At 51.6% G+C, this 14,753-nt stretch overlaps 1 protein-coding gene and 1 pseudogene across 13 annotated transcripts in view; both read right to left on the reverse strand.

Moving 5' to 3' along the window:
* Nucleotides 1-1,533: 1,533 nt before the first annotated feature.
* LOC101722323 (SH2/SH3 adapter protein NCK1 pseudogene) lies at nt 1,534-2,727 on the reverse strand (annotated as a pseudogene).
* A 94-nt stretch (nt 2,728-2,821) lies between these two features.
* Nucleotides 2,822-14,753, reverse strand: part of Tspan32 (tetraspanin 32) — a 53,183-nt gene continuing 41,251 nt past the window's right edge. For 2 of the 13 annotated variants that reach the window (XM_087205503.1, XM_087205501.1), the window contains exons 4-9: nt 14,165-14,239; nt 9,479-9,580; nt 8,846-8,932; nt 7,445-7,528; nt 7,011-7,102; nt 3,343-6,236 (exon numbers count right to left, since the gene is read on the reverse strand). In XM_087205503.1, coding sequence (XP_087061629.1) covers nt 6,128-6,236; nt 7,011-7,102; nt 7,445-7,528; nt 8,846-8,932; nt 9,479-9,580; nt 14,165-14,239 — 549 coding nt within the window. In that variant the 3' untranslated portion in view covers nt 3,343-6,127. Of the gene's footprint in view, nt 6,237-7,010; nt 7,103-7,444; nt 7,529-8,845; nt 8,933-9,478; nt 9,581-14,164; nt 14,240-14,753 lie in introns of all 13 variants that reach the window. The other 11 variants (XM_087205507.1, XM_087205506.1, XM_087205504.1 and 8 more) reach the window with 10 other exon arrangements.

Raw genomic sequence — 14,753 nt, forward strand, 5'->3', positions numbered from 1 at the left:
AAAAATCTGATTAATAAGCAGGGAAATGAGAAGGTAAGACTGGAATGCAGTACCGTTTGACACCTACCAGATTGGCATAATGTTTAGATGTGTGGATAAGGACATATGCCAAGCAGAGCACTCATGCACAGTGGATGTGTAATTTGGGACCAGTATTTGGAATACAATTTGACCATAACCTGAAGGTGACTGCCTCTTCCCACAGGCAACATAGCGAGCCCTCCTCCAGCCAGTCACCCAGAGCAGAGTTTTCACAAAGATTTCTGAGATAACTGGAGGCCTTTCACCAACTGTCCTGATACGAAGCCACTGGTTCCCTTTGATGTGCACTATTCTCTTCAGTAAGCGTGATCTGTGTTGCACTCTTATACCCCTTTTTCCTTGCTCTTTATGCCCAGGCTGCCAATTTTTCAAATCTTTCTCGTCTTTCTCCTTTCACTCCTGAATCTCACTGTAACTCTGAAAATGGCTGGTAACACCCATCCCAGATCCTGACTGCTTTCCCATATTGAAATCTATTTCAACAAATAAACTTCATCTCATTCTTTCATTTATTTATTTGGTTTTTTGAGATAGGGTCTCATAACATAGTCCAGGCTGGCCTTGAACTTGCAATCCTCCTGCCTCAGGCTCTTGAGTGCTGAGATTATAGGAGTGTACCACCACAACTGGCTTAGTCCATCTTTCTTTCTTTCTTTCTTTGTCTTTCTTTCTTTCTTCCTTCCTTCCTTCCTTTCTTCCTTTCTTTCTTTTTGAGACAGGGTCTCACTATGTACTCAACTCAGGTGATTTTTTTTGTTTGTTTTTTTGTTTTTGGTACCAGGGATCGAACTCAGGACCTTGAGGTTGCGCGGAAGGAGCCGGAACCACTGAGCTAAATCCCCGGCCAGGTCTCACTATGTAGTTCAGGCTGTCCGTGAACTCACAGCAATCCTCCTGCTGGGATTACAGGCATGCACCACCATGCCCATCTTGGCCCATCGTTTTTTTTAATTTCTAATTTTCCATTTATTATTGCTATTTAGTCACAGAAAAGATAACACTTTCCAAGAAATTTACTTTAGCATATGACATATATAGATACAATTTTATATGAAGAGAAACTGTGGCAGAGCTAGCAGGGGCCTTTAGAAGGAAATACAAGAAAGGCAATAAAGGAATTCTTCCATACAGACTTCTGATCTGCATTATTTGATTTTTTTTCCTCAAAATACAAAACCTTAATATTAGAAGCAAAGAGAAAAACAGCAAAGAAGAAAACTGTAAAATAAAAGACCAAGGATAAGAAATTGTTCTTTGCTGATACATTGCATATATAATATCTATGTATGGGCTGAGTGATAACAAAAATACTTAGGTATTATAATCAATTCTCATTCAGAGTTAGAAACAGCAATTTCCAATCAAATAGGATTGAACCAACATTTTCTCAGTCTTCAATTACATGAGGAATAAAGCTGTATTAACAGTCACTTCTGATTTGCAGTATCATGATAAATGTTTGACAAGATATAACTTTTCCCCTTGTTCACTTGTAAAAATGGGTGCCTTTTTGTAATGTTCTACAAGTTCTTCCATGGTGCTGAATTTAGACTGCCCAATGCAGTAGAAGGTCTCTTTTAGTTGGACTTTAAAATGCTTGTTTTTCCCTTGTGCTTTTAATGATACTGAAAAATCATTTGGCAAAGATTCACTATCCTGGATGAGAAAAATTTCCTTCCTGTCCCCTTTCATTTAATGCCATTTCTGCTTGATGCCTCGTAAATTTGCCATAATACCAAGGATTTCCAGCAAACTTTCCAGTGAGTGAAGGCCTAATATAATCACACCGTGGAGGTGGTGGTTCAAAACCTGAAGTTAATGAATTATTCTGCATAATGGTAACATAGTTTTTGGCACCAGACCAGCCATCCCATTGATCTTCCTGCATTTCCACTTCTCAGGGTCATTTTCTGGCTTTTCAATAACATCCATTACATTGCCTTTCTCAAAATTAAATTCTTCCGGCTGGGGATTTAGCTCAGTGGTGCCACCACCTGCCTCGCAAGCAGAAGGACCCGAGTTCGATCCCCAGTGCCAAAAAAAAAAAAAAAAAAATTTAAATTCTTCATCATTGGATGAACTGAATGGGTAAAGAGCCTGTACCACATGCAACACTTGCCCAGTGTTTAGGTTACTGACGACTGCTGCTAATTTCTCTGACAGTGAACCCACATGGTCACCCAAAGGACTGTCACCTTCTCCAGTTACATAGTTTGAAGGGAACCATCCAATTTGTCCATTGTAGCTACCCCGCCACCACCCATCACTGCATTTCTCCATGACAATCACTTTTGTTCCTTTTATCCATGATAATTCATCTTCTCTCTCAGCCATGTAGTTAAATTTCACATAGGCAGGCATGTTGAGGTCATAAAGACATTCCCCTGGGTCAACAAAACTGTCATCAGCAGGAGATGTAGAATCTGGAACACTAGGTTTTCTTTTCACTTTTCCAATGCCTAAGGTATCCTTTAGGTTTTTTACAATAGATGCTTTTTGAGCACTGTTTTTCCTTTCCACATAGTTAGAAGGCACAAAACCTGTTTTATTCATAGAATTTCTAACTCACCACCAGGACTTAGAATCATCCAGAAGCCATAGTCTCTCATTCTTCTTGATGTCCAGTTCTTGTTCTTGTTACGCCACATAATCAAATTTGGCTACTACTACCACTTCTTCTGCCATCTTTGAGTTGTTTTAGCACAGGCATGGTGGCTCACACCTGTAATCTCAGCTACTAGAGAGACAGAGGCAAAAGGATCACAAGCAGAGGCCAACCTGGGCAAATTAGCAAGATCCTTCCCTATGCTGAGCCCAGGCGGCTCTAGTCTCCTGAGGAGAGCACCTGGATGCTGCCGTTGACACCAGGATGGCTGTTATGGTTCCGGCCCTGCCCTCTGCCCAGCCCATCATTCTTGAACTCAGCCTTCCACCAAGTCTCAGGGCATGGTCACTGCACCTAAGGTCTTTGCCACAATGTATTAAGAGCAGCCTTTCGTCCAATTTCCAATGGAGTCCTCATTTCCATTTGAAACCTTAACTGTCCCCATTTCTACCACCATATTTCTCCCCACAGTCAGTCTCTAAGCCAACTAACTTTTCCCATATCTCCTAAATTTTCTCTGAGCTCTCCTCAGAATGCCCATAGTGACTACACACAGCACTCCAAGCTGGCCCCCCAAACCCTTCCTTCTGCCAGCCACCCAGTTCCACAGTCACTTTCACATTTCTAGGTACGGTGTAGTAATGGCTCCGCTCTCAGTACCATTAGCCGAAGATTCATTACTATAATGAAATACTTGAAGCAAGATACTTCTGAAGAAAAGAGGTTTATTTTGCAGGTGCAAGGACCAGGAGCCACATCTGGTTATGGCCTCCTTGCTGGGAGAGTTCTGGGGCTGTGCAGGCCACTGCATGGGGAGAGACGGGACAAGAGTGTGCATCCATGTGGTCTCTCTCCCTGTTCTCATAAAGGCACCAGAGTCCAGCCCCAGGGCTCCACCCCGTGACCTTCTCTAATCCTAATCACCTCCCAAAGGCCTCACCTCTCAACACATCAGATTAAGCTTCCACCCTCCTCATCTTTCACAATGGGGATTCAACTCTAGCACATGAAACCCTGGGGAACACAGAAATCACGGCACCACACACTGTCGTCTCTGGCCAAGGAATCGGCTTGACACTTGCAGACATAAGACCAGGGAGAGCTGTCATAGGTTTCACTGGGGTTGATATTTATCCCGTTATTCAAATGAGGCCACCCTGTGGAACGCTGGGCTGGTTTGTTAGGCATCATTTAGGACCACAGTGGGAGGTTCTGCCACAACGTTGTGGCGTTTTCTACCAGTACAATCTTACCCACAGCCAGAGAGTGATGCCATTCCTCAAACCAGAGCCTACAGATGGGGGCCTGAGGGATGAAATTAGGGGCAGCAATCCTTATGATTACAGCTAATGAGTCATTCTCAAAAATTTTGCTTCTTGGCCCTGATGGATCCTGCTCTCCCAGGTTGGAGAGCTTAGTAGCCAACAAAGAAATGTTTCTATTAGAGAAAAAAATTGTCATATCATGGTGTGGGGAGTTAAGGGTGCACTTGACGACTTTGGGCTCCTTCACCGCTGAGTTAAGAGAACATACAGGGCCCTTGGTGATGTTGAGGTGACCCTAACAAGAGGACATAGGGAGGCTGCTGCTCAACATGGGTGGGCTTAGTTGGCCCCAGGGTCTGTCCTGACCCCACCAAATTGGTGATAAGCTTTGGTGGAAGGCAGAGTTGGGGAACATGAAGTCCATGTGGAGGAGGCAGGTCATGAACGCAGCAGCTGTGTCATGGTGACAGCTATAGAGATGAGTATTCTCAGCATAGCATCTGTTGGAATTTCTCTTTGTGCTATGCTGTATAAATTTTAAACTTTATTCCACTTCATTTTCTTTCTTCTCTTTCCACATATGGGATGTGTTGCTGTTGCTTCCTTAACATTCATTCCATAGTTTGCAGAATACTGAGATGACCAGAGGAGGAACATCCATCATCTGAGACTCAGGACATCATCCTTTGGGGACAAGTCCTGTCAATTTTTGGCTGCAGTGGGTTTTATAGGAGGTGAGAGTTTTCTTTGGGAAGTTTTGGGGTGGAGGGAAGGGTGTGTGTGTCAATAGGAAAGCAAGGGTGCTATAGTGGGCCTTTGTCACTTTGTGGCTGCCCATAATAGGAGAGTTCTGAGTTTGGGAACCCCAATTCCCACCCCTTGTTTGGTCTGGTGGGAGAAGGGTCCATCTCCCTCCATGGAAGCTCTTGTCAACTGTCTTGGGACCTCAGCCTAGGCCGGGCCACCATGGTGTCCCCAGCTCTTAGGAGTTTGAGGAAATTGTGCAAACATTCAGAGAGAACTAGACACTTCATCATTGAGGTGGTTTGACTGTCCAGGGAGAATGCTGTGGGAGACAGGATTTCTAAATCCCTGCTCTAAGCTCTTGGAACAAGTGACTGTGAGACCATTGTAAATGTGATAAGATTTCTCTTTCAAAAGTTCTGACATATGTTACAATTTGGATGATTCTGGAGGACATTATGCCGAGTAAAGCAAGCCAGTCACAGAAGGACAAATCCTGCAGGATTCCACTCGTATGAGAACCTCTAGGGAGTTTTAGGATTTGAGGGAAATGATAAAGTTCTGGAGACGGACAGTGGTGGTGGCTGTACAACAGTGTGAATGTGCTTAATTCCCCTGAACTTAAAAATGGGTTATGATGGTAAATGTTAGGTCATGTGTATTTGACCATGATTTAAAAGATTCTCCTTCAGATCGAGAGATTATTTGGGTGGGCCTGAACTTTTCATGGGGTCTTACAAGAAGAGAGCTTTTCCAGCTGGCAGAAGTCAGAGAACCTGAACCTCCCACAGAGACACTTCAGCCTACCCCTTTGGTCTGAAGGTGGAGGGAACTCAGGGAGGAATGGGGTGACTTCAAGGAACAGAAAGAGACCCTCACTGGCAGCCAGCACATAACAAGTGACATCAGGGCCTGCAACTCCAAGAAACTGGATCCTCCCAACAGCCAGAGTGGTCCTAGAAAGAGATTCCTCCAGCAGCCTCTGGATCAGGCCCAGTCCTCCTATTCCCTTGATTTTGCCCTCATGAGCTGAGAGCCTGCCCAACCGAGCTGGACTCTGACCAGAAACCATAACAGGGTGAATGGGTGCTGCTCTAAGCCACCACATGTGTGCTATTTGTTACAAAATACAGAGAACAAGTGTGGTGATACCAGATGGTGACAGTAATCAGGCAGCATCCTAACCAGTGCTGTGTTTGCCCTGGCTGCCCTGCTATTCAACCTGTCTCCCTCCCCCCACTGGCTGTCATCTACTCTATAGGGAGCCCGTGTGTCTGCTGAGTCTTCTCCTCTTTCTGTTCCCCACCATGTGGAGAATAGCTCCCTTAAGGATTGGTCACTTCAGGGCCACTGCCTGCTAGGTAGGTGTCTTCACCTCTGTGGGCAGACAGGAACACAACATCAATCCCCAGGCCACTGAGGACCAGCAAAGTGTTCTCTGGGGTTCTAATGGTCAGCAAGAGTCTCTGCTTCAGAGAAGTGTTGAGGTACAGGCCTCTCCCTGGGAACATCTGAAGAGGCTGGGCTCCTGGGTCTGGCAGCCATGGGCTCTGAGAAGCAGAGGGGATGTTGAGGCTCTTCTAGAATGTTTTGGAGAAGATGGTGAATGGGTTCCAGACCACTCTAGAGGTGACTGCAAAGCTAACAAAGAATTCTGCGGGGGGGGGGGGGATTACAAGGCTATCTCAGAATGTTCTAGAGTGGTCTGTGGGGTTGCTGTAGAATGTTCTAGAGTAGACTGAGCTATTGTAGAACATTCTAGAGCAGACCATGAAGCTATTACAGAACTTTCTAGAACAGACCGTGAGACAACCGTAGAATGTTCTAGAGGGGACTGCAAGTCTGTCACAGAATGTTCTGAAGGAATGGTGAAGCTGTTTCTGAATACAGAGGGAAGGCAGGATGCCAGAGCAGGGAGGGCCCAGGCAGCCAGGGGTGGGTGAAGTGGCCTGTGAGTCATGGGAACAGAAGGTTCTTACAGCCTTCTAGGTCTCGGTCCTTCTTGTCTTGTGCACAGGGAACCTTGGCATTCCCCAAAATCAGGGACCTTGGCCTGAGCTACAATTTTGGGCCCAAAGCCTTCATCTCTCTCTATGCTGGTGTCACTGGGGATGGCAAGTGTAAGGCCAGGTCTAAGCAGGAACTAGAGGCAGCAGAGTGGAGTATATGCTGGTCTGTTCCCTGAGTATGGCCAGATATCCCAAAGTGTCCCTCTGGAGAACAAGCTTGGCCCTTGGCCCAAGGGCCTTGCCTCCAGGGCATAGGAGATACCTCAGCAGTGGGAGGTGCACACATAGGAAACTATGGGGCTGTAGATTTCTGGGGGAAGTGGCTGGGTGGTGCTGAGGGCCTACCGTGGGGTCACCGTGTATGTGCCTTTGCGGTCCAAGTTGCAGCCGGAGAGGATGGCAAACCAGAGAAAGGAGCTGAGCAGCATGGAATATACCTGGGGAGGGAGGTGGCCAGAGAGCCTCAATGGTCAGCAGCAACCCCAGGGTGGGAGTCTCACTCCATCCTAGGAAGTTTCTGGCAGTTTTTTTGGAGTTGGGAAGGGCCCAGCTGCTTTGGGAAAGGACTAAGGCAGACACTGTCACCCTGGGCCACCTCCCTGGGTCAGTGGCCGGCTCCTCCCTGTTCCATAGGCTAAGAGAACCCTGAGGATGGCCAGAGGTCCTGGCCTGGGGCTGTAGCATGGGGACTCCCCTCCCTGACTTTCCATTAGGTTGGGGGCAAGCCAGGGCAAAGGGAAAGGAGGTGGACAGGGGCAGTGGGGGCGGGCGTGGGGTACCGTGAGGGCCAGGCTGGCACTGGTTAGCATAGAGAGGATGCTTTGGTGGTTCCTCAGGAAGCTTTGGATGCTCTGCAGGCAGTCCTAGACAGAGGGCAGCATGCATGTCACCACCCTTGTGGACCCTCCCTGCCAGAGGCAAGTGACCTCTGAGGAGCAACAGAGCACAGAGGCCCATGCCAGGGAGCTCTGGGATGCAGTGTCATGGATAGGTGAAACTAAGGGGCATGGAGCTAGCCTCTGCAGGGACAGAGGGGCCACTGCCCTGGGGTCAGGCTGGTGCTTCCTCCCAGGTTGCCTGATGCCCAAAGCTCCTGCATTAGGCCACATGTCTGGCTCCCCTGGGCAGCCCAAGGCCAACCAACACCTCAGTGTCTAGAGGGTACTGGCTAATGGGGAGGGCAGGGGAACAGTGGTGGGAAGGCAAGGTGACCCCTATATATCTCAAGGTGCAGGTTCCATCTGGTCCTCCAATACCACCCCAGGGTATGGCAGAAAGAGGGAGGTAACAGCTTATCTCTGAGCCTTAAGATGGTATCATTTGTTTTGGGGGCAGGTTGTTGGCATTTCAGGTAGGCTGAGGAAGGGCTGGGCCACATGGACACCCAGGGAGTCACTCTGCTCTTCTGCGGGCAAGCTGCCCTCTTATCCCCATGGCCGCCAGCCTGTGCTGGCTTTTTCCCCAGGGACCTTTAAGCCTGGTCTCTCTGCCACTCTGGGGTACATGGGGCAGACCCTGCCCCTGGTTTTGTAGTCAGGACCTAGGACTGGCCCTGGGTGGATGGGGCTCCCCCACACCCCGCCCCTCTGGGCCTTGGGGCGGGTGCTGTGGCTCCCTCCCCCGCTGGGCCTCCAGCCATCCCCATCCTCCTCTGTTTCTTGGAGGGTTGCCAGGCACCTCGAGCCATGAGATAGGGCGGGTTTGTTTCCAGGACTTGGGGGAGGTGCAGGAGGGGGCTGGGCAGCAGCAGCAGAGAGGGAGGATGAGTCCAGGTCCAGGCTTCTGGAGTATGGGCCAAGGCCTTCCCCTCCAGCCCCACCTCTCCTGTGGAGTGCTGTTCTGCTCCTTCTGGGGCTCCTTGGGATGCCTGCCCCTTCTCCCCAGACAGAGCTGCCCACCCTGCTCTATGGGTTCTTGGCACTGAGATCCTGTTGGTGAGCTTCTAGAAGTTTCCAAGGGTAGTTCTCCTCTGGTTGGGGGAGTGAGTGGAGCTTGCACCTTGTATTTAGGTCTGCTGGACACCCATGGGCTTCATGCATGAGAAACCTTCCTGCCTTCCCTGAGCGCTTCTGTAGCAGGTCCCTTGGTGGGGAGGCCAAGGGGTTCAGGATGTCCCTGGATCTCAGGCTCATCCCCAGGGCCCTTGCCTGGCCATGGTCTGGTCCCCTCCTCCTCCTCACCTCTCTTGCTGCCTCCTCACCCTGACACAGGTCAGCTTCGGGGCTCTCCACAAGTCCAAAAGGAGATCTCTTCCCACAGCACAGAAACTACAGGACAGACGCAGGGAGCCATGAGAAGCGGGCAGGACAGATGGGGGAAAGTGAGGCACTGGAAGGATGAATGACCGAGGTAGGTCCTGCTGAACTGGGCCCCCTTGGGGTATCAAAGCTGATTCTGCCACAGCCACCTGCAGCCTAGCCCTGGAGGGGAGTAACCTGATTTCCGGAGCGACCTTGCTTGGGACTTGGGGCTGGCAATCCTCTTAACAATGGGGCCTGTGTAAGGGGGATGGAATGATTGCTTTTCTAAATGCTGTTCTCACTGTCTTGAAATTCTTAATAGCCTGGTTTTTTTAGGCCCCACAGGTCTATTTGCGTTGGGCCCAACATTCAGCAGCCAGCCCTGTTCCCTGCAGTTCCCGGGGGTTCCTTTCTCCCTACTCCCACCTCTTAAAGGGACAGTCATGGCCTGTATCCTGGGACCCTTTCTTTCAGCATCTGGCCTGAGATGGCTGACTCTGGGGGGCGGGCATTGGTACCCATTCTCCAGACCACAATGAGGCTGACCACCCCACCCTTTTCTCTGCAACTTACTGTGTCCTGGATGGCAGCCAGCTCCTGCCACTGAAGGCTGGATGGGCTCCTCACTGCTTGGTCATACACAAGATCATAGGTGTCCAACATGGCATCCTCCACCTGCACCAGAGCATTATGAGGAGGCCCTAGTATGGGGGAGACTATGTGCAGCCCTCATTTCATGACAGAGCTCCTGAGCAAAGGGTGGATCCTCATGTCCCAGCAGCCCCTCCTCCTCCAGCCCCTCTTCCTCCCCAGAGCAGCACTCAGTACCCTGGGCAGGTAGACAGAGTGGTTCCTGAACTTTGTTTGTGGGGCCTCTGCCCCAACCATGCCAACCACATGGCCCTCCTGATCCATGGGGGTCCTGAAACAGAGTTTGAGCTGGGCTGCCCACCCCTAGAAATGATCTTGGGGAGTGAGAAGGGGGCTAGCAAGGGAAGTGTCCACCTTACTACCATCAATCTGGACATGAGTAATGGGGCTTGGTGAGAAGTCTCAGAAAGGCTTGTGGCTGGGACCTCAGATCTCCAAAGTTGCTTGTAGGGCTTTCCCCAGAAAGATCCTGGGCAGCTGGGCTCCATGTAAGGTCTTTGGCCAGGAAAGCCTTGAGGACCTGGAGTTAGTTCCAGGTGGAAGAGGCCACATGAGGGCAGAATGGAGAGGTCTGTGGCAGGGTTGACCACCCTGGGTGACTTTGTGTTCTCTCTACACCCAACAAGCTTAGACCTGGCAGCCTTTGCCCTCCCAAGAACAACCTCCTTGCCTCTGTTCACTTTGCACACCAAAATGCCCTCCCCTCACCAAGAGATCCTTCAGAGACAACCTGGAATCTTGCCTCCTCCAGGAAGGTGTCCCTGAGTGCTCCACGGGTCACTGGTCTAATGGCCCAGGACAGACCCCCAATGCCTTCTTCCTGCCTCAGAGACCCTGAGTCTACCCTTCCCTCTGTGCCATGTAGTCAGCTGTGAGGCACTGAGGGGTGCTCAGGCTGCCCCAAAGTGTCTGACACGAATGGAGGACCTGGGCCTGCTCTGGACACTCATACCTGTTGTCCAGAAAGGGAGGAGCTGTCCTGGAGTCCTCATTGTGTTGGGGCCTGGACCCCCTGCAGGACTGGGGGGGCTCTAGGCCAGCCCCACACCAGCCTGGAAGCCCCAGTGGGAGCCACATGACTATTCTGTGCCAAACGATGCTCCTGGCACTGATATATCTCTCCCCATTGATGGCTGAAGTCAGACATCCCTCCATGAGTCATCTCTAACTCAATCGCCTCTGTCTTCCCCCATCCCCTGAGGACAGGCGCCAGGCTGGCCTCAGCCACTGGCCGGCCCAGGCAGGGGTCCTCTCCCAGTTGCAGCTTCCTTGAGTATGAAAGGGGATCTGAGTCCTGCTGGGCCACTGTGTCCTCATGGGAAGGCTGGGCCCTCATAAAGCTGGCTTGGAGTGGGCAGTGCAGGTCCCCCATCCTCTGCTGTGACAACTGTGTTTTCCCTGATGGCCCCTGCCATGGCCCAGGGAGGACCAACATGCTCCTGAGCGCCATGACAGCTCTCCTATCCCTGTAGGACAGTAGGAACAATGTCATCTCTAGGGGCTGAGCGGCGTGCTTGGCCTGACTGCCAAGTGACTCCCCGTGACTGAGGATGCAGGCTCTCCCTTCAGGGCCCAGCACCTGGCTGGTACTTCAAATCAATATTTGTTCCTGTTATGGGGGTTCAAGGGGCTCTATTGGAGACTGAGGCCCATGTTTCTCATGAGAAAAGGAATGGGCTAGTGGCTTCCTTCCTAGCCAGTGCCAGAGTTCCAAGCTTCAACTGCTAGTTATCTGTGGGTCATTCCCTGGAAGAATTTGGAACCACAAGTCTAGGGAGGTCTCTTGGTGCAGAGCTCTAGTTCATCAGACAGTGTGCTTCTCAGGCAGCTACAGACTGGTATTCAGGGCTTCCCCAGGACTTATCCCCAAGTTCAGGTCATTCCTGATGCCTGCCATGGCTTGGTCACTCTCTCCCACCCCCCCACCCATACTGCTGGTTCAGGGTGGCATAGACCAGGCCTGGGGCCTGGGGAAGGACCCCATGAGGAGCTGCAGGTGTTCTGCAAACTAGCCTAGGGCTTGGCTAGGGAGGGGTGGCAGACTCCAGGGAGACGCAGGATATGCCTGGTCTGAGGCTGCTCCTCACACACTGTGCTTATCCTGTCATGAATTATTAAATGGGCAAGGCAATCCATTTTCCCTTATTCAGACTTGAAGTCTTGCCTGGGAATGGCAGGAGAGCTGTGCCAAGTGGCTCTCGGGCCGCAGTGAGAGCGTAATTAATAGCCCTCATACTCTGTATTCACCGCACGCTGGCCTGGTCTGCATCGCCACCCTGGCCAGCCTTGGGGCTCCTGCCAAGGCCCCAGCGTCCCAGGAAGTGGCAGCCAGTGAGGCCTGTGAATGGAGGCTTTTGGGAGATGGGTGAGGGGCTCCCCACTCCCACCCTGGGTCAGAATCTGTGACTTCCAGGATGGATGAGATCTCTCTTCCCTTATCCTCAGGCCTCCCATCTGTATAGTAGCCTGGATAACTCATCTGGATCCCTTGTTTCTGGATATCTTAGGGATCCCTCTGGTGAGGTTTATGGGGAAAATGGGCTGAATGGGCCTGGCTGCACCCTCAGCTCCACCTCAGCTTTACCAGAGTAGAGAGTTTGAGCAGGTTCTCCTTTTCCCCTGGAGAGGGGCTGCCAGCAGGGGCTGTGAATAGGCCCAGGGCTGAAGGCTTTTTGGCTCTGGCCAGCCCTCTGGCTGAGTGGACACAAAATGGAAGCCTGTCTGCCCCTCCTGCTCAGGACTGTGCCCTAGTGCCAAATACCACTTCATCCAACCCCTGAACAGCTCTGAACTGATCCTATATTATGGAGGACCCACCTAGCCTGGTAGCAATGAGGGTACCACAGGCACAGGGAGGGGAAGGGAGAATACTGCATGCAAGTGTTACTAATCCTTTGCCCACTGGTTCATTTCCACCTTGCAGCGCACCCCCTTGCACAAGGGTCTTGACATGCCTTTCACAGACAAGGAAAGTAAGGCCTGGGGAATTCCACGGCTGTCCTGCAGACCTATGACTTCAAAGGCAGAGCTCTTTCACCCAAGCTACCCCTCTGCCCGAAAATCCTGGACATCTACACATGGACTATGCTAGAAATTAAAACTCATAGGAGAGGTACCCCCTCCCCCCATACCAGGAGCCTAGAAAGAAGCCACCACCCACCCAGGGTCACAGAGGGCCTGGAGAACTGTTCTGAGGGCCATGCTAGGGCATAGGCAGGATGAGAACATTTGATAGTGTAGGGGAGGGACTGTGGGGCTGAAGCAGGCTGGGAGCCATCCACATTTCATACCCCCCCTTTTCCAGTGAGCAGGCCCCAGCTGGGTTCTGTCCTGTGGCCCCTGCATGGCCCCCTTCCTTCCAGAACCATGAATCCCAGGTTCAATGTATAAACACATAGCTTCAGAGCTTGGGTGCACGGGCTGCAGAGGCCCCAGGCAGGCCCCAGAGTACCTGGCAGCTGTCTTGAAAGAGGCCACCCACGCTGTGACCCAGACCTCCAACCCGCCGGACCACCCCTCAGTGGTCAAGAAATGTAATGCCAAAATGCTGGCCTGGCCTGCCTTGTTCCTGGTGGGACTGCTGAATGCCCCTCCCCCAAACCACAGTGGCTGAGTGCTGGACCCCCTTCCAGATCCTTCTGGGCTGGAGGAAATGGCATTTTCCCTTTCAGGCTTGATGCGGGTTGTGGGGTAGCACTTTGGGGAGATCCTTGGGCAGAAAGGGGAGAAGAGGCAGCCATGCTGGGCAAAGAGCCTGTAGCCCCTAGCACTGCCAAGGTGACCTGAAAAGGCCTGAATCCCTCCATCTGCACACCGTGGGAGTGGCCCACCTGCTCAAGGCCTGCCAGTGTGGCCACTGTCAGCATGAAGTCACACACCTTGAGTTTGCAGGAAAGGCAAGCCAGTTACCTGCACAGCCACCCTCTGGAGCCTATGTCTTGTGTGGCCACTGCTGCATTTGGGGGTGATGCCTGGGCAACTGGATGCTTAATACATTGAGGATACAGGCTCCTAGTACCAGCTGGGCTTTTCTTCTGGTCCTGAGGCTTTCAGGGCTGCCCTAGCCTTTTTCCTAGTCTGGGCTGAGTTCTGCACACACAGTGTCTTCACTGCTGGGGATCAGGGAGACCTTCTTTCCTCTCCAACCCACTGGCCTTTGAGGAAGGAACCTTAGGACCCTTCTCCTGGGAACCATTGGGCCAGCCCCACATCCAGGCAAGTCAATATCTAGGAAGGAAGGACTCCATCTCATGAATGAACCAGAGCCACATCACCCAGGTCTGAGTCAGGATGGCAGTTTTACTTTGCACATTTTCTAGAACACTCTACCCTTCCAGTCTCTCCCAAGAAGGGCCTACCTTCTGCCTCTCTGAGCTCCCAGGAGAATCTTCCAGTGGAGAGGGTAGGCTGAAAGAGCCTCAGAGAAAAGAGGGGGCCACAGCTGGGCTTCGGTTCTCTCTCCAGGGAGCTGCTAAGGAGAGGACCCCAGCCCTTTGGTCTCTGCACTGCCTGCCCTGCCCTTGTCTCGTGCTCCCTCCACCATGCACATGCACACACCCAGAGGGGCCTCCCTAGCCTTTGCTCCTTGCTGGGGACCCTGGCACTCACCTGGGTGGGGTTTCGGAACCGCCAATAGGCCACCTGCAGTAGGGCACAGAACACCATGACGAAGCACAGGAAGCCCTGGGGATGGAGGGAGGCTGGGTCACAGACGCCAGGTAAGTGTTCCATGGGTGCGTGAGCAATGCACAAGAAAGGCCACACTACCATTGGGGTTTGGGTGAAGTGTGGGTTTCAGCCCTGCTCCCCACTGATAGATGGGAGACCTTGGGTGGCAAGGAGACCTTGGGTGGCTGGCCCCTTTCCCATCCCTTCTGGCCCTTTCTGGGAATTCTTCTTATTTTTTTTGTCTGGCTCTTGAGGGCATCAACCACAGTATCACAATACCTGGCCTAGAACACAGGGCATCCTGGGCACGGCTTCTCTGCCCACCATAGCTGATCTAGGAGGGTGGGGCAGCATATTCCTATGCCTGGGAGGGCCGGGGATTTAGCTCAGTGGTTTCGCTGTCTGCTGTGCAAGTGCAAGGACCCGAGTTCAATCCCCGGTACCAAAAAAAAAAAAAAAAAAAAAGATGTCATCAATTTCCTATGCCTGGGAGAAGAAACTTCCCTCTTTAAGGTAGGGAGTTGGCTGC

Source organism: Heterocephalus glaber, unplaced genomic scaffold (genome assembly GCF_053883595.1).
Source record: "Heterocephalus glaber isolate CG9 unplaced genomic scaffold, H.glaber_assembly_v1.0 deba00000594, whole genome shotgun sequence".
NCBI lineage: Eukaryota > Metazoa > Chordata > Mammalia > Rodentia > Bathyergidae > Heterocephalus > Heterocephalus glaber.